At 48.2% G+C, this 25,101-nt stretch overlaps 1 protein-coding gene across 1 annotated transcript in view; it reads right to left on the bottom strand.

Annotated features, from left to right (window-relative positions):
• Positions 1-35: 35 nt before the first annotated feature.
• Positions 36-25,101, bottom strand: part of SEC14L5 (SEC14 like lipid binding 5) — a 33,079-nt gene continuing 8,013 nt past the window's right edge. Inside the window, exons 2-16 of the mRNA XM_056866487.1 lie at positions 22,765-22,840; positions 14,685-14,834; positions 14,448-14,579; positions 12,327-12,455; positions 10,123-10,336; positions 8,357-8,469; positions 7,865-8,054; positions 6,774-6,862; positions 6,178-6,248; positions 5,918-6,089; positions 4,765-4,899; positions 3,449-3,586; positions 2,534-2,779; positions 1,997-2,175; positions 36-227 (exon numbers count right to left, since the gene is read on the bottom strand). Of these exons, the coding sequence (XP_056722465.1) occupies positions 122-227; positions 1,997-2,175; positions 2,534-2,779; positions 3,449-3,586; positions 4,765-4,899; positions 5,918-6,089; positions 6,178-6,248; positions 6,774-6,862; positions 7,865-8,054; positions 8,357-8,469; positions 10,123-10,336; positions 12,327-12,455; positions 14,448-14,579; positions 14,685-14,834; positions 22,765-22,827 (2,127 nt within the window). The 5' untranslated portion in view covers positions 22,828-22,840 and the 3' untranslated portion in view covers positions 36-121. The remainder of the gene's footprint in view (positions 228-1,996; positions 2,176-2,533; positions 2,780-3,448; positions 3,587-4,764; positions 4,900-5,917; positions 6,090-6,177; positions 6,249-6,773; positions 6,863-7,864; positions 8,055-8,356; positions 8,470-10,122; positions 10,337-12,326; positions 12,456-14,447; positions 14,580-14,684; positions 14,835-22,764; positions 22,841-25,101) is intronic.

Below are 25,101 nucleotides of genomic sequence, written 5' to 3'. Positions count from 1 at the left end.
CTGTCCCTAGGCACTGCCATTCAGCCGCTCGGCTCTTTGGTTCGGTCCACAGGGCAGACCTGAGGAAGACATCTGGGCCCAGCGGTCGACTGCTCAGCGCTCAAGGCTTGCCAGGATGATGTTATCTGGAAATGAGCGAGCTGCTCTGTGATTGGTCGGAGGAGGTCGTGGCTCCGCTGAGCTGGGAAAAGCCGCTGTTGCACGATTCCAGGCTTGACATTGACCCCCTGGGAGGGAGGGAAGGAAGCGGAACCACTCGTTACATGGCACCCTTTACGATACCCAAGTGCATAAAAAGACACAATCTGCTTGTTTTGGGGTGAATGTTGTCACCTGCTTGTTCCCATCAGCTGCAGGACTTGTCCAGCATCTAAGGGATCCTAAGAGAACTCAACTGATATGTGGGAAACCTCCTACCTCCCGGTCAGTGTCTCAGTAAGGGCTGCACAGAAGACACAGCTAGTTGCAGAGGGCTGCACGTGCATGGCCCTCCAAGCCCTCCAATAAGACTCACAAGAAGCCGGCCATAAGACTTTTAAAATAAAACAAAACAAAAAAAGTCCCAAGGCACCTTAAAGACTAACCTCTGTTCCACAGGAGCTTTTATAACTCACCCTTCACCTCTTCAGATATTTAGAAGGAAAGCAAATTGGGATATTGTGAAGGGAGAATTACAACGAGTGGGGGACAAAGATGAGACAGAGGCGGGTGTGAATTCTACCCTGAGTCTTTCAAGTGTGCTTTGCTGTAACAAACTAACGAAGCCACCTTTGCAATCGTAATGCTTCTGAAAGTCCCAATGGAGGGAGCTTTTTTAATCACACACACACACAAAAAACCCCGCAAGACTGTCTTTTGCGGCAGAACCCCAAAGCTGGAAATAGATGGCTGCCTTGAAACATGGGATTTCCCATCCAGCTATTTGCCTCCACAAAGACAGGGGGTTGGGGGGGCTGATCTGGAAAGGAAGAAGTGAAAGCTGGATAGAGGGCTGTAACCCTCCGCCCCATTCAGATTCCCCTTCTGCAATCCCTCCTCCCAGCCAATTATCCCTAGATGAAGAAACATCTTCTCAGAGTTAAGTTGGGGGGTGGGGAATCACAAGCACGGTGGTCAGGGTATCAGAGCAGGACCCAGAAGGTCCTGGTTCAGCCCCCAGTTGGCCATTAAGTTAAGTGGGAGACCTCGGGCCAGTCACTCTCTTGCCCTGTCCTACCTCACAGGGTTGCTGAGAGGGCAAAACAGAGGCAGAGAGAACCGTACGCTTCACCCTGAACCCCTTGCAGGAAGGGTGGGATTTTTAAAAGTATGTTTTAAGCAGCCGAGGGTGAAAGGCTGCAGTAGAAAAGGTAGAAGGGGGAAAGACTGAAAGCGCTCCCTTTGCTCCCATCCGTCCCTTGCAAATCTTCCCTCCACCACCCTTGGCCACTCACAGATGTATTTATTGTCAGCATTAAAGGCAATGCCCCAAGGGTCTGTTCTGACACATCCAGGGGAAAGGGGAAACTGGTTGTGAAGTCAGAGCGTCACACCACCTTTCCCCCACGCTTACCTGTACTCAGATATGCTTGGCTAGAGGATCAGACTGAGCGACTGCTTTGGTCCTCTCTGTAGCTACGCTCCTAGGATTACCTCTAAGGGGATTTGGGGCTAACGCTGTCTCGCCCGGCAAGACCTCGGATCCCTGAGGCCCGGGCGAGACATGTCAGGGGCAGAATTAAAGAGACTGCAAGTGGCAGCTCAGGCCTCAAGATGTCAGAGTGCCACCGGCTGGGAGGGCTAAGCTCACAAGGCGAATGCTCCTCGGCGGGAAAGAAAACAATACCGCCTGTGCCCCGGGGTTAATTTTGAGGCACGTCCACACGATTGGCACAGCGCCGCACTGGATTTAGGTCAGAGAGGTTTCAGCCGGAACCACCGGGTTCTGCTCGAAAGGGGCCACGCAGAGCCTGCTAGACAACCGCTTCTACCTGAGCCCCCCCCACCCCACTCCTACCTGAACTCCTTGGAGGCAAGCACCTCGTAGTAATACATGATCTTGCACTTGTGGTTGGAGACTTGGAGGGAGGCCAAGACATCGTCCACCCGAGAAAGGCTGGTCCCGGCACAGGCCGTGGGGCTGTGCATTTTCCACTGGAGGATATAAAAGCCAGGCCAGCGAGTCACGTGGGAACCCTGAGAAGCAACAAGAGCGGGAGAAATGAGAGTCCGGAGGGGGGGGGCATAAAAGGAGGCTGTGTTGTTTCGAAAGCCATCTGTATTACTTGGAATCCAAAAGAATGTTTTAAAAGTCGAAAGGGACCTGAAATTGATGCACATGTCAGAAAGGAGGCCAGGGAAATTCCTAATGGTGTCAAAAGGCTCCACGTCCCAGCTAACGGGGCCTGTTTCTTACCTAGGAAACATTCCACCTTTTGCAGGCCATCCCAATCTCTAAGACAGTCAGTGGCTTTCCAGGTGCCCTCCAGGGAACTCTGGGCTTCACAACGATTCAGCCACAAAGGTCTCGCGGGAGAGAAAAAGCGCAACTGACCTGGATGCTCTCGCCCTCCCGGCAAACCAGCGGCGACTCCACACGGCTGTAGTCCACCCCCAGGGCCCAGCTCTTGCCAATCAGCTGTACGTTCTCCCCAGCGGTCAAGGCACTGGGCACCGTGGCCTCCTTCCAGCTCGTCTCGGGGGCTCGCTTGGAGTGGAAGAGGCTGAACGCCACGTCCCCCTTCAGAATGTCGAAGTCCCACGTGACCACTGATTCGCCTTCCAAGATCTCGACGACTATCTAGGGCCAGAGGAGAGAGAAAAGCCAACCTCTGTCAAGGCAACGCTGGCTTGAAAGCATTCACTAGAGCCTCTGGCTACCTTTAAGTCACAAGCAATCCCCAGTTCCTCCTCAAGGTGTCAGACCCACACACAAAAGTTCCTCGCGTGTTTCTCAAGCCAGCTCCTTGCCCTGCAGTCTTTCTCCTTTGTTAAGAGGCTCCAGCCTGAGTGCCCTGGGCCTCACGTTAAATGGGAGGTGAAGCTTATTTCAAGGCTCGAGAGGCAGCATCAGCTCACATCCCGTCTGCTGATAGCAGACTGGGTGGCTTTAAGGAAAGACCAGGGAACACTGGAAGAGCTGGCCTTCTCCAGCTCAGACCACACCAAAATAGGTGACGCTGATTAATAAATATGATGTGCAGAGTCTCAGGAAGGAATGGAATGAGGAGCTAGATCTCCGCTTCTCCATTTCAGGGATTAGGTGTTTGCTGAATGCGAAGGGACGTTTCGTCAGGGTTTGAGGAAACGCTTCCTGACCCAAAAAGAAGCTCTTGTTTCCTACAGCGCAAATCCATAATTCCACCGTCAACCACTTTTGCCTGGCCTGAAAGAGGGACGCCCTCAGACCCCGAGATCAGTCTGCCGCTCCTTCTACAGACCGGCAGCCCCAAACCCCACTCCTGCCTACCTCGTGGGGAGCTCCTTTGAAGATACTTGCGGAGTGATAGATGGTTTCTGTCCAGAGGCGGATGTGGTCGGAGGCTTCAGGCTCTTCGTCTGTCTGATACAGCAATTTGGGAACCAGTCCGCCCTCGGGGACGTTACACTACGGGGAGAGAGGAGAGACTGAGATGGGGAGTCCAGCGCCAAACACAGAGGGGCGCTTCTGAACAGCGTCAAACGGCAGGGCTGCTCAGCTTGCCACGATGGGGCAAGCGAGGATTGGCCTAGCAGCACAGGAAGCAAAGAGGACGAAGGTGGGGAAGGGCAGGAGGTGGGACACGGGTTGGTGAGGGGGGCACGAGCTGCATCAACATGAGGTTGGAAGTGAGGAAAAGACTATCCTTCTCCCCCTCCCCCCGCCCCGAGAAGGGCACAAAGAGGCCAGGAGGAGCGCGTGAAGAGAGTGAGAACCAACCAGCAGGGACATAGGGAGTTTGAGCACTGCAAGCACATAGGCAAGCAAATGTTCATGTGCAAGGCCTGCATGTTGTCGGAGGAGCTGGGCTGCCTTTCAGCCACCAAGCAAGCGTCGTGTTGAGGAAGTCATATGCTTCCCCCCTAAAAGCAAAGCAAGTTGTTTTCAAGGTTTGTTAACGGTCTGAAAGGGAAACTTTAAAAAAAATCCTGACCAGCCTTTATGAAACACCTTGTGCTTGTCACCTTGCAAAAGGAGCAAAACATCTTTAATTCTGTACTAAACTGGGTACGTTGGGATATTGTCACAAATAACTACATTTAACCAATGAGGCACTGGGGAGAGGCTGTAGCTCAGTGGTAGAGCATCAACGTGGCATGCAGGAGGACCCAGGTTCAACCGCTGGCACCTCCAGTTAAAAGGACCAGACGGGTAGGTGATGCGAAAGACCTCAGCCTGAGACCCTGGAGAGCCACTGCCAGTCACAGTAGACAGCACTGACCATGATGGACCAGTGGTCTGGTTCAGTATAGGGCAGCTTCATGTGTGTTCACAAGCCCCTTTTGTATGTGAAAAGTTAAAGCTTCTCCAGGCTGATACTACATCCAGGACACCGGCGGAGCCTGCCTTCCAGCAAGAAAGTGCAATGTGTGCATAAAGAATTAAAGCTTCTTTGTCTCCTTTCCAAAACTACAGGCAGAATTTGCACCTAGAAGTGTCTACGGTCAACCACCGACAAGAAGTCATAGGATGATTTGCAAAGCACAGATGACTAGACATTTAAAGAAGGATGTAATGACGCCGGGGAGATTTAAAAAAAAGAGGAAACCTCCATCTTAAAGCTGTCAACTTCCAACCAAACTCACCACACATTCCCCTCCAAGGAAGTCTGGGATCACATCTTTGTCCAGATAGTCCACAAGCCCTCCCGGGCCTTGGTAGTTGTTGCCACTGTAAATGAGGAATTTCTGCCTGGTGTTCTCGTTGATGAAGGGGCTCACCTGAAATTGACACCAAAAGCCACTCTTAGGAGAGGCACGCAAAATCCTTTTGCAACCAGAACCAAACTCAGCGAGACTGAAACGTATTTTGATAACACAGCCCACTGCTGCTGGAACCCTGGTCCCCAAAAGCCAACCTACACAGGTCACAGTGTCTGCAAAAGATGCTTCCGGCTTTGGCGAGGAGGAAGGAAATTCTGAAAAGCTGCAGCAGACACCGGTCTCTGCACAATCCGGATGTACATTTTTACTGAGGTTCTAATTGTTGATATTACGATATGCTTTTCGGGTTATGTGTTTGTTTAAGCACCGGATTTCATTAAGATGTTATGCTTGCCATGTTGATTGTACGTATTGTGACGATTTGACTGTTTTATTGTATTTACTGCGATGGCTCTTGGGCTAATGTGCTACATAAATGGAATACAACACAGCCCCAACGACTGATCCCAACACACAAGCATCCTTGTTAAGAAAGCAGTCTTGAGCTAATATGAGAAATCTTAATGTGACACAGCAGTGGAGGCCGTCTCTCTGTATGCTGGGCCTACGGTACTTAGAATTCTACCATGCAAACCCACGTAACAGGTGAATGTGAGAAAAATGAAAACATTCAACCTTCACAGACACATCCCTTGTGCTTTGAACAAGAAGACCCTCTCAACCAAGACAATAGCCTGCCTCTATGAACAGCAATTCCCACTGTACAGGTGTTTTAGCTATCCTCTACTAGTACTGCATCACTGGCATCAAAACTACCAATTCCGCAGGAAAGAACCTTGAACTGCTGCTAGCGGGATGGGGACTTGGAGGGAGAAAAGCAACCAGGGCAACCGTGTGTTCCTCTCTGTCAAAATGTCCCTCCAGCTTTCTAGTTTTGACTTCTGGTGGCCATCAACAAACCAACATTGCCTCATAGCAAGGGTTAGGCGAGATCCGCACCCCCACTCCCACCCCGGTCCACTTCAGATGCTAAACTAGTTGTCACATCCTGCGCCCCCACTCCCATGTCACTCACCAGGGTCCACAGAACAGGGAACACTCTGGGCGCGCGCACAATCAGGAGCCTCCCGAGAGTCTCGGGGTAGTTGTCTTCGACCACTTCGATAATCCGAAGGAGAGCTTTGACTCCCGGCCGCCAGAGGTGGCGCATGTTGAGCCCTTCGAGGTCGACGAGGCAGGTCCAGGCCCTGAAAGAGTGGGGAACCCGTAAAACCCCGCTCAGGAAGGAAAAGGGGGACCACCCTCCCGCGTCTCGCTATGCCTTGGCGTACTCACGTGATGGGGCGGCCGAAAAGGTTGGTGTTTTCCCCACACCTCTTTTGCCCCTCCTCGTTAATGGACAGCACCTGAAAGGAAAATGGGGGACAAGCAGCGGTTACTATGGCACGGCCATGCATCCTCATGCAGCTCAGAGCCTCGCAAAGAACAACGCCTTATTTAAGGGGGAAGACAGACATATCCCCTCCAGGAACTGGTGCGGGTTTTCCTGCTGCGGGGCAAACCCTGCCAATTGTTGCCTTTGCTCTTCCGGTGATGAGGTGGGCTCTGACTCCAGGGCAGATTTCGGACCCTCCCCTCATGCCGGGGCTTTTTCAGAAACCATTCCCACCCCCCCTTCCGGGCAAGGCAACCAGCATGTTCATGCAGGCAGCAGAAACAAAACCTGCCACCAAAAACAGTGTGAGATTTGGCCCTGACCTCTGCATCCCTTCAGTTCAAGAGCTCCCTGAAAGCCGCTAACAATGTCCCAGAGACCTGCTCACTTAGCCATCGCTGTGCTGACCGAGGGACACGTTCTGTAGCTGTTCTACAGAAACTGAAGCTGTCAAAATTATATAGGGGTGTTGTTGTTTTTTTAAGTCATCTCTTACATGACGAAGGAGCGACTCCTCTCCCAGGGCCTTGACAAGGCCTTTCGTGTCCATCTGGCCAAGGCGAAGTATGTAAAGGGGCCTTCCATCTTTAAAAAAAAAACACAACGAACTAAGCAGCTGTAATATAGATATTATTTTTTGTCCAGCAAAAGGAAGTCTACCAAAAACAAGCACACCAACTGGGAAATTAATATAGTTTCAGAGGGTAGCCATGCTGGTCTGCAGCACAGCAACATTAGAGTCCAGTAGCACCTCAGAGACCAACAAGAGTTTTTGGGGTATAAGCTTTTGAGAATCAAAGCTCCCTTCGTCCGACTTGTATCTGACAAAGGGAGCTCCAACTCTGGAAAGCTTATACCCCCCAAAAAAATTTTTTTGTTGGTCTCTACGGTGCAGAAGGTCCCAGGTTCAATCCCCAGCATCTCCTGTTAACTAGGTAGGTAGGTGATGTGAAAGACCTCTGCCTGAGACCCTGGAGAGCCGCTGCCAGTCTCAGTGGACAAAGTGATTTTGATGGACCGAGGGTCTGATTCAGCATAAGGCAGCTTCATGTGTTGGGGAGAGGTTGTAGCTCAGTGGTAAAGCCTCTGCTTGACATGCACACGGTCCCAGGTTCAATCCCCGGCATCTCCAGTTAAAGGGACTAGGCAAGTAGGGGATGTGAAAGACCTCTGCCTGAGACCCTGGAGAGCCACAGCCGATCTGAGTAGACAATACTGACTTTGATGGACCGAGGGTCTGATTCAGTAGAAGGCAGCTTCATGTGGTGCTACAGGACTGTAATCTAGGGAAATGAACGTGTCAAGAAAGAGCAGGGTCAGATTGACTTCAGCTGTCTGGCTATGGCAATCGCAAAGCTCCCAAGGATTTAAGAGACTCCGACTACCCCTCGCTTCGTAACACTTCTGCTTGCCTAGGTATCTTCGTGGAATTCAAGAAGGGAAATGTAACTTCGGAACCAGATCCCTGAGGTAACCTGAAACATAGGCGATTGCGTGACAAACGGCTGGCGGGTTAAGCCGCTTACCCGCACGCCCCTGACGACACAGCAAAGTACCAACAGCAGCCCTACACCAAACTCCCCCCACCTCTGTCCTGGTAATGCCAGCCTCCAGTGTAGTACTCTTCCAGAAGAGAGGGTGGTCTCCACGTTTGCAAGATATAGTCCACCTGGTATTGCTTGCGCCAGGTCAGCGACTGACAGAGCATCTCTCGAGCCTTGTCGATGTTGAAGTCGCGAGCCCTCAGAAAGCGGAGGATGTGTTCGTCTTTGGGAATCTGAGAGGGGGGAAGAGGCAAAGGCAACAAAACTTCTATGAACAAGCTATGAACTCATGAATACAGCTAAGGGTTTCTCATTAGAAAAATGCCTCAAAAGGCACAATAAAATTGCTGCACCCACCAGCAACCTAAAATGCCCATGGTAAAGAGGAAAGGTGAGCTGAGTTATCTCAAAGACATAGTAATTGATGGGGGGGGGGGTGTTAGTTGCATAACCAAGCAATTAAGGCCCCAGCATGGTTGAAGTCTCTTGAACGTTTCCCTGCTCCGAACGCAGGTGTTTCCCCGCAGCTGCTCACCTTGCCTTTGTGCATTTCTTGCAGCCACTGACGGAGTCGGATCAGGCAGCTTTCTTGCATGGGAGTCAACTGCCCCAGGTACCTTTCTATGTAATCGGCGTCCAGTTTGTCAGCTAAAGGGGGATTGGGAGGGAGGAGAGGGAACACAACGCCAGAGGGAAGCAAGTCAACCAGATTGTCAAAACGTTCCTGTTACTTATCATTGGGTCCAATCGTGACTTTGCAAAATAGTTGCAGACTTATTTTGTTTTTAAAAAAAACACCTGTGTTGGTAGGTTTTTTCCCTTCTAGAATGGCCAGTAGTTCCTTCATTAGTTCCAAGTATAGATGTCGTCATGTCTCCAGATAGCAGAGCCAGAGAGGGATGCTGGCCAAGGCACCCCCACCACACAACGCATCAGTGGATAGTTGCATCTTCTGCCACTCCCCTCTCCCATGCTTGCACAATAGGAGCCCCGTGGCACAGAGTAGTAAGATGCAGTACTGCAGTCCAAGCTCTGCTCACGACCTGAGTTCGATCCTGACGGAAGTTGGTTTCAGGTAGCCAGCTCAGGGTTGACTCAGCCTTCCATCTTTCCGAGGTTGGTAAAATGAGTACCCAGCTTGCTGGGGGTAAAGTGTAGACGACTGGGGAGGCCATGACAAACCACCCCGTAAAGTCTGCCTAGGAAACGTTGGGATGTGACGTTACCCCATGGGTCAGAAATGACCCGGTGCTTGCACAGGGGACCTTTTATGGTTAATTCATCGGATTCAGTATTTTAAAATCCTGTTTCTCTCTCTTCTCATCCCCTACCTGTCCCTCTCTCCCCTCCAGGATCCATTTATGTGTATGGGGGGGGGGGAGAGACTTCAAGAGAGGAATATGCCCACAACTAAGTTGCTGTTCTCTGCCGAGCCCTCAAGACAGCATACTTATTCAAGCCCAGATAATCAACGGAAAATGTTTTCGTAAGTCGAAACGGGATCAGCAATCCCTCTATCAGAAAGTATCTCTATCGGCCGTTAGTACCCACTTGGATCACGGAGCAACCGTGTACATAATTTTCTACAACAACAAAAACCACCATTCCATCAAGCACTGCAGACGCTGGATATTAACCTTTCGCTACAAGGGTCACTTCTAAAATGCGGTGGTGCCGCTGTTGCCCCCTCTGGAATAACGCAAAAACATAAGGATGCTGGGGTTTTTTTGGGGGTTTTTTTATTTTCACTTTTGTAAGCCACCCCAGCTCTATGATTCTATGATAACCTATTGGTCGAGGGATGCGCGGTGGAAATGCTTAAAATAGACCGACAGGAAGGGCTCTCCCCAGGGCCACTAGAGAAGCAGATGGGCACCTGCAGGCAAGTGCAGCCAGCCGCTCACTTGCAAAGGGAACTCTGTACCAGGAGAGCCGTGGTCACAGGACCGCAGCTGTGCCGGAGGCACTGGGGAACAAAGAGGAGAACAAACAAGAGGGAGGGGAGAACCCAGGGAGAGGGCTGGCTGCGCATGAGGCAGCGATAAGACATTCTGGGTCCCCAAACACAAGTTCTGCAGTGTGCTAGGACAGGGACGAAAGGCCTCAGGGCCCACGCAGCTGCCAGATGGCAGGAGCACCATAGATAAAATTAGGCTCCCCCCCCAAAATGATCTGCAAACCACAGATCAAGAAAGCAAAGGGAGGAAGGAAGGCTAATAAGCTGAGGCATCTGTTCCAGGTTCAAATGGACGACCACTGAACGCGTCCCAGCAAGGCACCAACGATCTGCCGGCTGCATACCATCAGGGGTTGATGCCTCGACGGAAGGGCCGGTGCTGCCACTCTCTTTGTCGCTTCCGTGGGCATGAGATTCAGCCGGCACTTTGCTGCTTTCGTGCTGTGACGGAGCCTCGCTGGCCACCTTCTTACAGACTACTGGAGGAGTCCACCGGGGGATGAAAGTGATGCCCTGGGCAATCAGCTCTTTCAGATAATGCTCGATCACTTCTTTACCCTGGAATTGGAGTATTTGACAAATGTATAAACCTGCATTCTCAGCCTACGCACATCATACTGGGAAGATATTATGCTCGCAAAGAAAAAATGAGCTATGATGTGGTACGGCGGACAAAGGTTTTATGTGTGAAGCTAGGTTCAAATCCCGTCTGAGCTACAGTGAGGGAAAAAAGTATTTGATCCCTTGCCCGTTTGCCCTCTGACGAAGAAATGACCAGTCCATAATTTTAATGGTAGGTTTATTGTAGCTGTGAGACAGAATAACAACAGGAAAAACCCCAGAAACCCAGAAGACAAAAGTCAGAGATTGATGTGCATTATAATGAGTGAAATAAGTATTTGATCCCCTATCAACCAGCCAGATTAGGGTTAGGGTTCTGCTGTCGACAGAAGCAATCAATCCATCAGATTCCAAACTAGCCACCATGACCAAGACCAAAGAGCTGTCCAAGGATGTCAGGGACAAGATTGTAGACCTGCACAAGGCTGGACTGGGCTACAAGACTATTGCCAAGCAGCTTGGTGAGAAGGTGACAACCCTAACCCTAACCCTAATTGTCAACCTCCCTCGGTCTGGGGCGCCACGCTCATCTTGCGGAGTTGCAATGATCATGAGAATGATCGTGATGAAGTGGCCCAGAACTACACGGGGGGAACCTGTCAATGATCTCAGGGCAGCTGGGACCATAGTCACCATGAAAACAGTTGGTAACACACTACACCGTGAAGGACTGAGATCTTGCAGAGCCCGCAAGGTCCCCTTGCTCAAGACAGCATATGTACAGGCCCGTCTGCAGTTTGCCAATGCACATCTGAATGACCCAGAGAACTGGGTGAAAGTGTTGTGGTCAGATGACACCAAAATCGAGCTCTTTGGTATCAACTCAACTCGCCGTGTTTGGAGGAGGAGGAATGCTGCCTACGACCCCAAGAACACCATCCCCACCGTCAAACATGGAGGGGGACATATTATGCTTTGGGGGTGTTTTTCTGCTAAGGGGACAGGACACCTTCACCGCATCGAAGGGACGATGGACGGGACCATGTATTGTTAAATCTTGGGTGAGCACCTCCTTCCCTCAGCCAGGGCATTGAAAATGGGTCGAGGATGGGTATTCCAGCATGACAATGACCCAAAACACACGGCCAAGGCAACAAAGGAGTGGCTCAAGAAGAAGCACGTTAAGGTCCTGGAGTGGCCTAGCCAGTCTCCAGACCTTAATCCCATCGAAAATCTGTGGAGGGAGCTGAAGGTTCGAGTAGCTACACAACAGCCTCAAAATCTTACTGACTTGGAGAGGATCTGCAAAGAGGAGTGGGACAAAATAACTCCTGAGATGTGTGCAAACCTGGTGGCCACCTATAAGAAACATCTGACCTCTGTAACTGCCAACAAGGGTTTTGCTACCAAGTACTAAGATCTTTTGCAAAGGGATCAAATACTTATGTCACTCATTATAATGCACATCAATCTCTGACTTTTGTCTTCTGGGTTTCTGGGGTTTTTCCTGTTGTTATTCTGTCTGTCACAGCTACAATAGACCTACCATTAAAATTATGGACTGGTCATTTCTTCGTCAGAGGGCAAACGGGCAAATTCAGCAGGGGATCAAATACTTTTTTCCCTCACTGTATGAATTCATGTTTTAAAAACCCCATTCTCAGCCCCACCCATTTCTGCAGATTAAACAGCCCACCTGAGGAGGTCAGGAAGGTTCCCTGGTTGCTGTCGTTCCACGAAATGTGCAAAACAGAAATGTCCAGGGGGGCATTCTTGTAATGGCATTGGAACTGCAGTGGGATAGAATGGACCAGAAGGGCACCTTTATGTGGAGAGAGGGTATTGCATTGCCTGGGGCCCCACATTTCTGCATTGCTCGCACTGTGCCGGCCTAGGCAGTTTCCCTTGTTCAAATTGTCATTTAATTTTGTATTCCTAGTTCTAAAAGTATTGCAATCCCACAAAGGTAGGGACAAGAGTTTCTCACCCGCTTTATGTTAGCCGTATATTGCTTCATGGCGATCTTCTCTACTGTGTTCTCAAAGCCAAAGAATGATTTGATGTCAAGAGAGGCAGACTGCTCAAAGCATGTCCAGTCTTCATTCTCAGGGTGAACCTAACCTCGGACAGAGACAGGGCACAGTTAGAAGTGGACTCGGCAGACTGCAAAAAAGGTTGGTCATGCTAGAAGCAGCTAGGAAGCCAAGTCCTCGAGAGTATCTTCACATGTAAGCCCAGAAAAAAAATATTTGGCCTTCTTGGGAGGGTGGCAAACAGGAAGAGAGGGGGTATCAGTTTAATCAAGGGGGGGGGGAAATCTCAGAGGTCTTTATTTGTATCAGTGTACTTAGAAACCCCCTGGACCTTTTCAAATTGGGTTTTGTGGACATCTTTTCCTCAGCGTTCCCATAAACATTCCCTTATGCATGAAGGGGTAGGGTAGAGGGTTGCTAGACAATCTAGCCATCCATCGATACAAATAAGAACAGGCAGAAGATTATGCATATCAAAAGAACAAGATGAGGAAAAAAGGGAGCCAAGTTAACTGAAAAAAATCTTCCCTCTTCTTCTCTCCTATCAGTTGACATAGTAACTGGAACATGAGCCATTCCATGAAACGACCTTCTCTTGGGACTGAACGAGCTGACATTTTTACCAGAACATACCAAAAAACAAGAAGCAATGAACCACGGCTGGGCTGCCTGGGAAATATGCTCCCAGGCAGGCCAAGATGCAACAGTGGGGGGCTCATGATTTCAAATACAGCTCACCCTGAACAGTTTGAAAAAGTGGGGAGACAGCACCATTTCAAACGGGGCAGTAGAGGGAGGGGGGGCACCAAACCCTTTTGCTGTTTTAAGATAGGGAATCAACTCAACTAGAAGGAAGAAAAAACATCCCAAAGAGAAGGGCTGAGGAGAGGAAGCCAGAAGGTAAAGATGCAGCCCCCCCACCTTGAAACTGCCCAGCCAACTTCACAACGGTTCAGCAGTGACCCAGCAGTGACTTCTGCCTTCGGGTCTAGTTCCACCTCCAGTCAGCCCGAGCCACAGACAAAATAACAGGCAAAGAGAGGCACAACTATATTTTAAGCCCCTGGTCTATGGCTCTAGGAACACTCTGGAATCGGGAAGTCCTACAAGTTTCAGGTCTGTACCGCCACCAAAAGCAGTAGCTGTTTCCGAGCTTCTCGGCTTTCAAGAAGCTGTTGAGTGGACGCCAACAAAGCAGGTAAGTAACACAATCCGGGCTTTTGTTTACCCAACACAAAAGGGTATTTAGTTGCCTCCAGAGATGGAACCAAGCAATCTTTAATATCACAAGCAAGCCAAAGTGATAAACCTCTCCTGAAGCAAGGACAGGTGTACATCGCAGATGAGGACCCTTGTTAGAATATCAGCTTTTTGAAAGTCAAAGCTCCCTTCGTCAGATACAAGCAGGAGTGGAGCTCCCTGAGCCCCTATATCCCTTTATGTAGCTCAGGGATCTCCATTCCTACTTACATCTGACGAAGGGAGCTTTGATTCTCGAAAGCTTACACCCCGAAAATCTTGTTGGTATCTAAGGTGATACTGGACTCGAATCTAGTTCTATGGCAGACCAACATGCTACCCACCTGAAACGATCACGTTAGAATATGTTACATTCCTGGCTACGTATTGCTGCAGATACAGCAAATGAAGCCCCCACCAATGAAATCATACGGCACATACAGGTACATACAAAAACTTTCATCTCTAGTCTACCATATCAATCAGAAAACAAATATATCAGTGGTAAGAAAAAGGCCACTAGAAGAGACTCTGCGAGCCAACTTGGGGTAGTGTTTAAGAGCGGCAGACTCTAATCTGGAGAACTTGGTTCGATTTCCCACTCCTCCACGTGAAGCCTGCTGGGTGACCTTGGGCCAGTCACAGTTCTCTCAGAACTCTCTCAGCCCACTCAGAGGCAGGCAATGCCAAACCAACCCCAACTGTTTCTTGCCTTAAAAAGCCACAAGTCAGCTGTGACTTGACAGCACACATGCATAGAAGAGATTCCAAGATGTAATAGTCCTTCCCCTGCACTTTGAACAGGAACAGGGAAATCTGATAGACTGAATCCTTACTGAGTAGTTGCATATCTCTAGGACCACAACACGGTTGGCAAAGGTCTCATTCTGGGCTTCAATGAGAAGAGTTCTCTCCTTCCAGTTCACGGTGTTTTTCTGTATAAAAAACACATACTCTACTCCAGCAATCTGAAAAAGAACAATAAGAATGGGATGTCAAGAGACACGGGAGCGCCCAATTCAGCTTCCTTTTGCGCTCATGAGTACATACTCATGAAGAATCTTGGGCCTCACCTTCTTCAGCAATCGAGGTGCGTCCACATTTAATTTACAGCTTCGTTCAGTGATATGAATAGCTCCATCCTCGCTCTTGGATTCACGGAGGATCTCACTGCCCAGGAAAACCGGGATCTCCGGGCAAGTTGGGAAGCGCTTTTCATAAGCCTGAGAAACAGACAAGACCCATGATCAATGCTGTAAGGGTTAAGAGTAGTGGTTAAGAGAGGTGGTTTGGAGTGGTGGACCCTGGAGAACCGGGTTTGATTCCCCACTCCTCCACATGAGTGGGGGACGCTAATCTGGTGAACTGGGTTGGTTTCCCCACTCCTACACATCAAGCCAGCGGGGTGACCTTGGATTAGTCACAGTTCGCTCTGAACTCTCTCAGCCCCACCTACCTCACAGGGTATCTGTTGTGGGGAGGGGACGGGGATTGTAAGCCGGTTTGAGTCTTCCCTAAATGGTAGAGCAAGTCAGCGTATAAAAACCAACTCTTCTTCTTCTTCTTACCTCAACAGCCATTTCCATGGCTATGGAACACATTACAGTATTCTGGTTAATCCTGAGCACACCAAGCAGGGCTTACTTTGAGAAAAACCATGCTTCATGGTCAGGCCATAAAACTTATTAAGAGGCAGGGGAAGGAAAACAACAACAGCCAACATAGCTGGGAGGAATCAAATGCAAAACTAATATCCAAGCAATTGACCTTGAGGAACAGATTTTACTAAATTGAGGCAACTGACCTCGCTCCTGAACCCCCATGCCTTCTCCATCACACAAAGGAGTCTGCACTTCCCAACAGAGGATCAACTTTACTCACAGACAAGACCAACACAACTATTGCTGAATCCAGAACCCTGCCTACATATCCGTACATAGCCACATTGTCCTCCTTTTCTCCCTTTAGGAAATATATCTCTGTATCTAAAGAATGGAACTCTTTACTGTTCACACACAAGAACATGCCCTAGAGTAGGGATACCTTATTCCTAAAATAGGGCAGGTTGCTAAGCACACAATTCACCTCTTAAGATTTCCTAAAGGAATAGTGGCTATTTCAGGCGATGGGAAGTGGATCAAATACCTACGTACAACAAAGTACACTGCCACACTAGCCAAGGCTTCAGTGCTGTCTGTTAATATACCATATTGGGCGCCATGGTGGGCTTTCGAGTTGGAGGTATACATTGCCTTGGCCAGCCTATTTAGGAATTCCTCAAAGAAAACAGCTGTCTTTCAAGCAAGGTGATTACCTTTGCTGAGGTTAGATACCCAGGCGAAAAGAGCGTGTGCGTTCAAATAATTGCAGTATACCCAGTTTGGACATTATTTTATAAAGGCAGGAAGCATAAACAAGGCGCAAGCGCCCAAGGACTGCTCCTAATTAATAAAAATAAAATAATATCTCGTTTGTGTTAAGGCAGAGGTGGTAGGGATGGGCAAAACATCTGAAAAGATCTCAGACCCTTTAGAGAAATCTCCCCTTCCCTCTCAACTAACATCCAAGCAACTGACCTTGACAAACAGGTCACACAACGCATGTTGTGCTATGACAGCCAGAAATATCAGCGTCCAGCCCCCGAAAGTGAACAAATGTCCAGTGCTGAGCCACAAGCAATTGAAAACTCTCACAGACCCCGTCTGTGCAACTGTACTCTGTCCAAATCAGTTTTATATATCAGCAGACAGCCAGAGTGGTGTAGTGGTTAAGAGCAGTGGTTTGGAGCGGTGGACTCTGATCTGGAGAACTGGGTTTGATTCCCCACTCCTTCACATGAGCTGCGGAGGCTAATCTGGTGAAGTGGATTTGTTTCCCCACTCCTACACACAAAGCCAGCTGGGTGACCTTGGGCAAGTCACTACCTCACAGGGTTTCTGTTGTGAAGAGGGGAAGGGAAGGTGATTGTAAGCTGGTTTGAGCCTCCCTTAAGTGGTAGAGAAAGTCAGCATATAAAAACCAACCTTCTTCTTCTAGTTTCGTAATACCCTCTCAGTTCTGTAAAGAAATCTCAGGACTGCGGCAATACATAAAAGAATCTGAGGGAAGCAACCCTGGCTTGGATGTCCCCACACAAGGCACTGCTTTAAGGATAAGAGATGAACCTCTACATTTCTTCATCAGCACATCACAGCAGATGACCAAACACTATCAGAAACTTCTTGCAGCTGATGAAGGAGGAGTTTGTATTATGCATTCTTACTCTGATTGTCTCTCAGAAATCAATCCATACTTGGAGAAACCATCTTTGTGTGTGTGTGTGTTTGAGTAACAGCTAAAAACTGGTCAGCAAAACTGAACAGCAACCAAGCTATGATGGTGAAGGTAGGCACATAGCTCCCACAGTCAGGGTCTCCAGAGGCAACGTTGGGAAAAGCTCCTGTTTCTGGAAGAATCCCAAAAGCACAGAACAACAAAAACAACAAAAACGTTTCACCAAGTACACAATGGTTTATTTCAGGACTATCTGAGGCCCTGGCAACTGTACAATGGCTTATACTGAAAAACTGCATTATGTTGGAATCTGCCCTTGGACTTCCACAAAGCAGCCCATTAAACAATCAAGATGCGTTTTGCATTTTATGGAAACTGATCACAAACCAGGCGAGCTGTGCACAGCTGACATATTTAACACAGTTTGCCTTTTAACATGACATCTCTGCTAAGGATAAGATTACATTTAATTATGCATAAGTTATCATGACCCCTCAAGGTCTTCATCTAATAAGGTGCAATATTCTTGCATAGATGAAACAATGGAGATGATTGTAGGGTCGGTTCTGCACAGATCCATTAATGCAGGCTTGGGTAGGGAAGGCTGTAATATTTCCATGTCTGTCTACAAGACCACCCCCCCCCAAAAAAAAATACACTGAACAGTTTCAAAAAAGTAGATGTTCCTCAGATAACAGTATTGTTTTATCAGTTGCTTGAGCTGGTGCGTGGGAGAGAAAATGTTATCTGCATGTAGCTCTAATTCCTTCAATAAAGTATGTACAGAAGAAGGTCTCAGAAAGACCGCTCTGATTCTGCCAGCATTTATTTTCAGTGTGTGTGTGTGTGTGTGTTTGTGAGTGTGTATTTTAAGCCAGGATTTGGAGATCTTGGATTGCAATGCAATGGAAACCATCTATATACCAGCTCTTGTAGGTTATCCGGGCTGTGTAACCGTGGTTTTGGTATTTTCTTTCCTGACGTTTCGCCAGCAGCTGTGGCAGGCATCTTCAAAGGAGTAACACTGAAGGACAGATGCCTGCCACAGCTGCTGGCGAAACGTCAGGAAAGAAAATACCAAGACCATGGTTACATAGCCCGGATAACCTACAAGAACCAATTAACTCTGACCGTGAAAGCCTTCGACAATATTTTTATATTCCAGCTGATTTTAGATGACACATGTAACTCATGGGATGGCCCAGGCTAGCCTGATCTCGTCAGATCTCAGAAGCTAAGCAGGATCAGCCCTGGTTAGTATTTGGAGGGGAGACCACCAAGGAATATCAGGGTTGCTGTGCAGAGGAAGGCACTGGCAAACCACCTCTGTTAGTCTCTTGCCATGAAAACCCCAAAAAAGGGGTCGCCATAAGTCGGCTGCGACTTGACATCACTTTACACACACACACACACACACACAACTCATAGAATAGAATCATAGAGTTGGAAGGTACCACCAGGGTCATCTAGTCCAACCCCCTGCACAATGCAGGAAATTCACAACTACCTCCCCCCCACACCCCCAGTGACCCATACTTCATGCCCAGAAGATGGCCAAGGTGCCCTCCCTCTCATGATCTGCCTAAGGTTATAGAATCAGCATTGCTGATAGATGGCCATCTAGCACCTTCTTAAACACCTCCAGGGAAGGAGAGCTTACCACCTCCCGAGGAAGCCTGTTCCACTCTAACTGTTAGAAAATTCTTCCTAATGTCATGGAAGAGCTTAGAGCAGCACCCATGAGGGCTGGGCGAACTTCACAGCTCTCGGCGTGATTTTTAAACAAGGGCAAGATCCCAGCGAAGGACTTGCTCTCGCTGCAGACATGCTCAATATCAAGTTTCAGAGCAGACTCACAGCATGGGTATCAGGATGCCACGATGCATAGCTGCTTTGTAGCTTCGGGCCAAACTCATCGCACCAGGGCTACGTGTGACTTTTCACAATTTCTTCCTTTCTTTTTTTTTAGCAAAAAGCAGCTGCAGGACACTGGCAAGAGGAAGGGGCTGCTTAAGCATCTGAGCAGAAAAAAACAGCGGGGGGGGGGGAGGTTAAGCAGATGCCCCACCCTCCCAAAACTCAAGAGGGCAGCCTTTCACGGCTGCCTTCCGGTTTAAAAATAAACTTAGTGGAAAGTTACAGGATGGCCATGACCCTGTGTTTCGCCTTTATACAGTAGGACTAAAATACACACGACATCAGACCTGCGACTTCCAATACGAACAATTAATCTCAGTGTCAGAAACATGATAATACAGGCAAATCTGTCCATCACAGAAGAAGTGGCCAGTAGTCTCCTGTGTCAGAGGTAACAAGACAGCAGATTACTTAATTTGTAAAGGACAAATGAACAAAAGAGATCACGGAGGCCGTATCAAATGTTATTGAATGTCGCTGTTCCATTTGGATGGGCCAGGCCAGCCTGATCTTGTCAGATCTTGGAAGCTAAGCACCGTCAGCCCTGGTTAGACTTTGGATGGGAGACCGCCAAGGAAGTCCAGGGTCATTACACAGAGGCAGGCAATGGCAAATCACCTCTGAATGTCTCTTGCCTTGAAACCACTACGGGGTGGCCGTGATTTGGCTGCGACTTGGTGGTACTCTCCACCACCACCACCCTGCTTCACGCGATTCAGAGCAGTGGTGGAACCTCACAACAAGCCTGTGAGGTAGATTTGAGTGGAAAGAGCCATGTCAGAGGACAGCCAGTGAGCTGTGCCACCAAGTAGGGATTCAGAACTGGGGTTTCCACATCCCTCACCGATGCTCTACGTTTGCTGTCTTGCAGCATAAATACAAGAGGGTACAGACACGTCAGAATCATCCACACGATTCATTTTGCTGCTCCACCCACATCTTGACACTTTGTCAAAAATCCATGCAACTCCTCTCCCGTGGAATTTCCAAGCACATGGAAAATGGATTCCTTCCGCAGCACAAAGGCCCGGTCTTCCCTTACAGATGACAGGCGTCATTGAGGCCACGCACACCGAGCTGCGTAGAACACACAGAGCCAGCTGGAAAGTATTTGTGTTGGGCTGACATTGGTTGTTGTCGTCCTCTTTACAAAGCCAGACTAAGGAAGGAACGAAGTCTCAAAAGGCAGTAAAGGGGGCAAGCCTGACCGGCAAGGCATGGTCAGGTCGAGTTCTGCCGAAGAGAAGGGACGGCTTGCAAAGGAACGTTTGTGTCACCTTGTGACAGTTTCTGTTTGCCAGAGGGCTGCAGCAAGATTTAGTTTGACAGAATATGTAATCAAAACTGGAACTTGGGTCAGCACTTTATCCTCACCGGCTCCACATCTCTCCCGAAAGCCACAACTGTGATATTTCGTTACAAGGAGTCGGTTTTGCAAGTCTGAAAGAGGGCCCTCAAGGTCATATCCCCCCCCCTCACCGCACATATCATGCTGCATTAATCTACGAAATCAACATGGAACCTAGTTCACATGTGCCACCCCTCTCGGGTTCCTCACAGCTGCCCTGTTCAAGCGCTGACCTAGGCTGAACCTGCTCCACGTGAGACCATATTATCATAGCACGTGGCGATCTGGCTGCAGGCACTAGAAAGGAAAGGTTAAGAGCGAATGCAGATTTCAGTCTGAAAACAGAAGGCACAGACTTGGGGGCTTTTTAACCACAGCTCATATGAATATTACAAAAGAGCCGCGCAGCAGGAATGCTGATCTGCGTTCAGCCCCTTCAAGCCATTTGGTGGGAAAGCTTCCAGGCAAACAGACCTCCAATACAGCAGTTAAGTCAGTACAAAGTGCTTGGTGTCAGTTCTAACAGGAGGGAGGAAGGAATTTTGCACTCTGAAATTTATTACGCTGGCTAGGGCATGCATATGGAATTGGCATGTGCCTTCCAGAGGCAGCATATCTACATTTCTCTCTCAGCACCAGAAGCTTAGGAACTTCCTATGCTTGTATAGGAAGTTAAGATGGCTGGAACAGAAGATGTTAGAGGAATGATTTTGTGTGAAGGGTGAGCTATACAGCATTGTACCTCACTGAGGTTCCTGACCTCCCCAGGATCAATCCTGAGACCTGGAGCTGGCAACCCTACCAACTCCTTCTCCCTGCTGGTGGCCAGGGGGGACCTAGCAACCCTATTTAATACATCACTTGCATTTTCTATAACCCAGTTCACATCCATGGACCATCAGAGTAATGTTTACAGTCCACAAACCATTTATCTCCAGGGCCTAGGCATTGCATCACAAAAATAAACTTCCTGAAACACAGCTGAAAGACACCAAAACAAATGCATCAATTTCTAGTCTCGAAGAGACCTGCTTACAACAAAGGTATTCCTCCTGTATTAGCATTCAGTTTACTGACAAGCATCTGACATATGCCATCTGTGTATTCCCACAAAGTTATTAAAGTCCAGTGAAGCCAATGTAGGTTTACTGGTGCCTTTGTGGTGAATGCTGCCATTTTCACCGACAAAACCAGTCAGAACTGAGAACGTTTGATTCAATGACAACTGCGTAAGTCAACAGAAAATAAATATTATGGTCCTGCCTGTATGTTCAATTGAACTGTAGTCTCTGAAGAATGTCAAGGGGGCACATTTTACAGGCAAAAGCCCTCAAGTGCCATAATAAGCCAAGAATCTCAGAGAATGCAATAGTGCATTTCTTCCAGATACACTGATGCAAATCAGATGAGACTTGGTTACCGTTGTTTTCACCAGACAATTGTCAACCACCCCACCCCACCCCTGCCTTCACCATCACATTTTTGAACAAGATTTGTTACAAGATGCACAATATAAAACGCACCCTCAACGTAAGTATTTAGTGGGCACAGGATTGACTGGGGGTGGGGGTTGAATGTTCTCACCTATATGGACACAAAACAGAATGCAAGGACTATGGGGGTGGAAGGGAGAGAACAGTGTATTCTTCTTAAATGGGTTTTTTCTTTAAAAAGTGAAAGCTGCTATCATTTTGAGACCTTGAAATTCTCATCAGCAGTTGTGGCACAATGTTCTTCTATAGACTCCAACATTAGAGGTGGAGGGAACATCTCCATCTTCACTAGTTGACAGCAGTTCCCACAGGACCTGCTAAAACAGGGTTGGCCAGCTGTGGGTTGGGAAATACTTGGAGATTTGGGGGGGTGGAGACTGGAGAGGGTGGGGCTTGGGGAGAGGAGGAGCCTCAGTGGGGTACAATGCCATACAGTCCACCCTCCAGAGCAGACATTTTCCCCAGGGGAACTGATCTCTGTCGTCTGGAGATCAACTGTAAAAGCGGGAGATCTCCAGGCCCCTTGTAGGTTGGCAACCTGTTGCTAAAATCTTTAATAAAGCAAGAAGTGAAATTAAACTGGCGCTAGCCCACTTTTGCCCTGACCTGGATGGCCCAGGCTAGCCTGATCTCGTCAGATCTCAGAAGCTAAGCAGGGTCAGCCCTGGTTAGTATTTGGATGGGAGACCACCAAGGAATACCAGGGTTGTTGTGCAGAGGAACGCACTGGCAAACCACCTCTGTTAGTCTCCTGCCATGAAAACCCCAAAAAGGGGTTGCCATAAGTCGGCCGCGACTTGACGGCACTTCACACACACACACAGCCCACCTTTCCCAATTTTTGTCAAAGGTTTCCTCCCATCAACTGAACACTGACGTACAGGACAGTTAGTAGTATGGTTGGGGTTTTTTTGTTTTGGTGACAAGCTGCAAACATGGCACAAAACGAAAAGGAACACAAAAGATGGAACCTTCCAAAAGTCTCATCCAAAATTGCATAATTAAATCTTGAGTTCAAAAAACCTGACACTGAACCGGCACGCAAGCCAGAGGATTCTGCTGAACCCACTGTGCAGCCTGAACTGTGGGGGAACACAGGGGCAGATGTGAAGCAACACTTACCGCCATGACGAGCTCAAAGGGGTATTTGTAGACTCTAACAGGAGATTGATATTTTTGCACCATTTTTACTTCACGCCTGTAATGAAAGAGAACAGCGACCTGTTAAGAAAATGACTTTGGACATCCCCCCACAGTAAAGCCAAAACACACACTTCCTTTCGGTTTCTCGGTGGAACTGCTGTTCTTTCCATGTGGAGGTCAAAGTCAGTAGAGAAAAGATAGAGGATCGTCCAGGATGGGTCAGGTTTTTAACGCAAGAAAAGGAAGCACTTGGCAGTCATCCGTCCCCACAGCTCAAGTGCAATAAGCCTTTCCTTTTTATCTTGCAAACGATGTCATTGCATCGCCGCCCAGAGGCTAATGGCTTTGGGTTTTAAAGGCTGCTTAAACCAGCCACATTCAAAGTTGTGTCAAACTGTGCTAAACTCATTTGAGTTTTTTTTTAAAAAAACACCAAGAATGGAGAAAGTCAAGTGGAAGACAGCATGTTTCACAAAATGTTCCAGGCTCACAGTTGAGAAAATTACATGATTCTGACAAATGACTAAACACACCTTGCGATGAACAATAAAGGACCGCAAGACTTACAATACCTATCGCTGCAGTTCATTTATCCAGATCGCTGGAATTCCTTCCCCTGCCCTCATGAAGAGCTTTTAACCCTCTTACGCATGCCAGTAACCAGCATCCTGTGAGATAATGAACCCGCTCTTACAAAAAGCTCATTGAGTTGTTTTCTGCCGACCCTGTAGGATATTCTGCCTCCGCTATTAGTACTAAACGACCAAGAATGCCAGCAGTTTCTACGCTTAACTTTTCCCACTCACATTCCAGTGCCGAAAAGGCAAACACCTCAGAACTGCATTTCAGACAGGATCCAGCCCCTGAAATCAAGAATCAAAAGGCACTTTGGTACACTGCACGCACCTTCGGGAAGCTTTCCATCGAAATGCTATTCAGAACCAACAAGCAGGGCAGTTTCTATAATTCCAGAGAAAGAGAGAAGAGAAGGTAGCTATTCATGGACTTAAAGATACCTGAAATGTGGGAACTGTTTGCATCAACCAATACATTTTTAGAACTTGAGCAACCATCTGAGTATCAGGAAATCTTCAATAAATGTTCCCACAAGTACTACACAGGGTATCTAAAAAGCTCCTGCTCAAATGAAAAACTAACAGGGGAGAGTCGAGCAATAGAAAGCTTTGCTGGTATCACGTAACGGCTACCCGAGAGCCAGAGACAGCACAGGGCACCTTGTAACATAAAGCTGTTAAGGGTGATCTCTAGAGTATGCAAGAGCCATCTGAGCAAGTGCCGGCACAGTGGAAGAATACAGTTGCAAAACACATTTAGTAGGAATCTTCCTTGCACTTGATGACTTCACCTACCAACTAGGAAATTCGTGCCATTTGCTGCAGAAAGGTTAGAGTCCTTGAGGAGCTTCTTGGACCTCTCAGAGACTTGCTCCCTTCTTCATTTCGGACAGAATTCAGAAAATGCACCTGTCGCCATGGTCAGGAAGCCTCTTCAGAAACAGAGTCCCTGTAAACTAGAAACCAGCAATCATGTTTTGAAGCTCTATTATAGCACTTAAAAGGCTCAATGCACACATGCAGGGGCTAAATGCTTCCTAATACAAAAAAAAAAACAACCCTCATGCAATATAAAGTTATACATGTCAAGATAAGGGCTTCTAACCTAGCTTTCTTCCTAACGTGCTAATTTTCCGTGTTCAGGAACTTGCAGTATGAAGGGACACAGTACAGGAATAAAGTGTACTCCCTCACCTGGTTCGTGATAGTTAGTTAGTTGAGCTTATCAACAAAGATAGTTGAGGTTACTCAAGACTGCCAAAGCCCCAAAGGGGCTGAGCTCCATCCACACCTTACCCTGCAAGTCTGGAGTCCTGGTTTTGCCTCTTTCTCAGGCCTCAGAATAGGCACAGGGGACCCGATTTGTAGGGGGCTGACACGACTTTTGAGGCCTGAGATACCTATTGCAAGTTTTAATCACTGATCTCCTGTACGAGGTGCCGGTTGCTTACGGCCCTGCAACCCTCCGCAGAACACGTGTCCTTGACAGGCTGCTTCCGGAAAGCGGAAAGTAATCCTTGGTGTGATCGAGAGAAAATGTTCACATTAACTCGGGATACGCAAGTTACATTACGTAACCCTGTGAGTTTAAGCCCAGAAATCAGAAATGTTAAATAAAATTACTTTAAAAAAAATGCCTGACACCAGGGAACGAGAATGTGAATCCAGCTGCAAGAGTTCTCCCTTTAAAACCAAGAAACCGCTAACAACTGCCATGTAAGCAACTCGCTTTGTGGCAGAA

The sequence above is a fragment of the Euleptes europaea genome, chromosome 21 (genome assembly GCF_029931775.1).
Source record: "Euleptes europaea isolate rEulEur1 chromosome 21, rEulEur1.hap1, whole genome shotgun sequence".
In the NCBI taxonomy this organism is placed as follows: domain Eukaryota; kingdom Metazoa; phylum Chordata; class Lepidosauria; order Squamata; family Sphaerodactylidae; genus Euleptes; species Euleptes europaea.
Note: the sequence above shows the minus strand (reverse complement) of the source record. Positions and strands in the feature narration are given on the sequence as shown.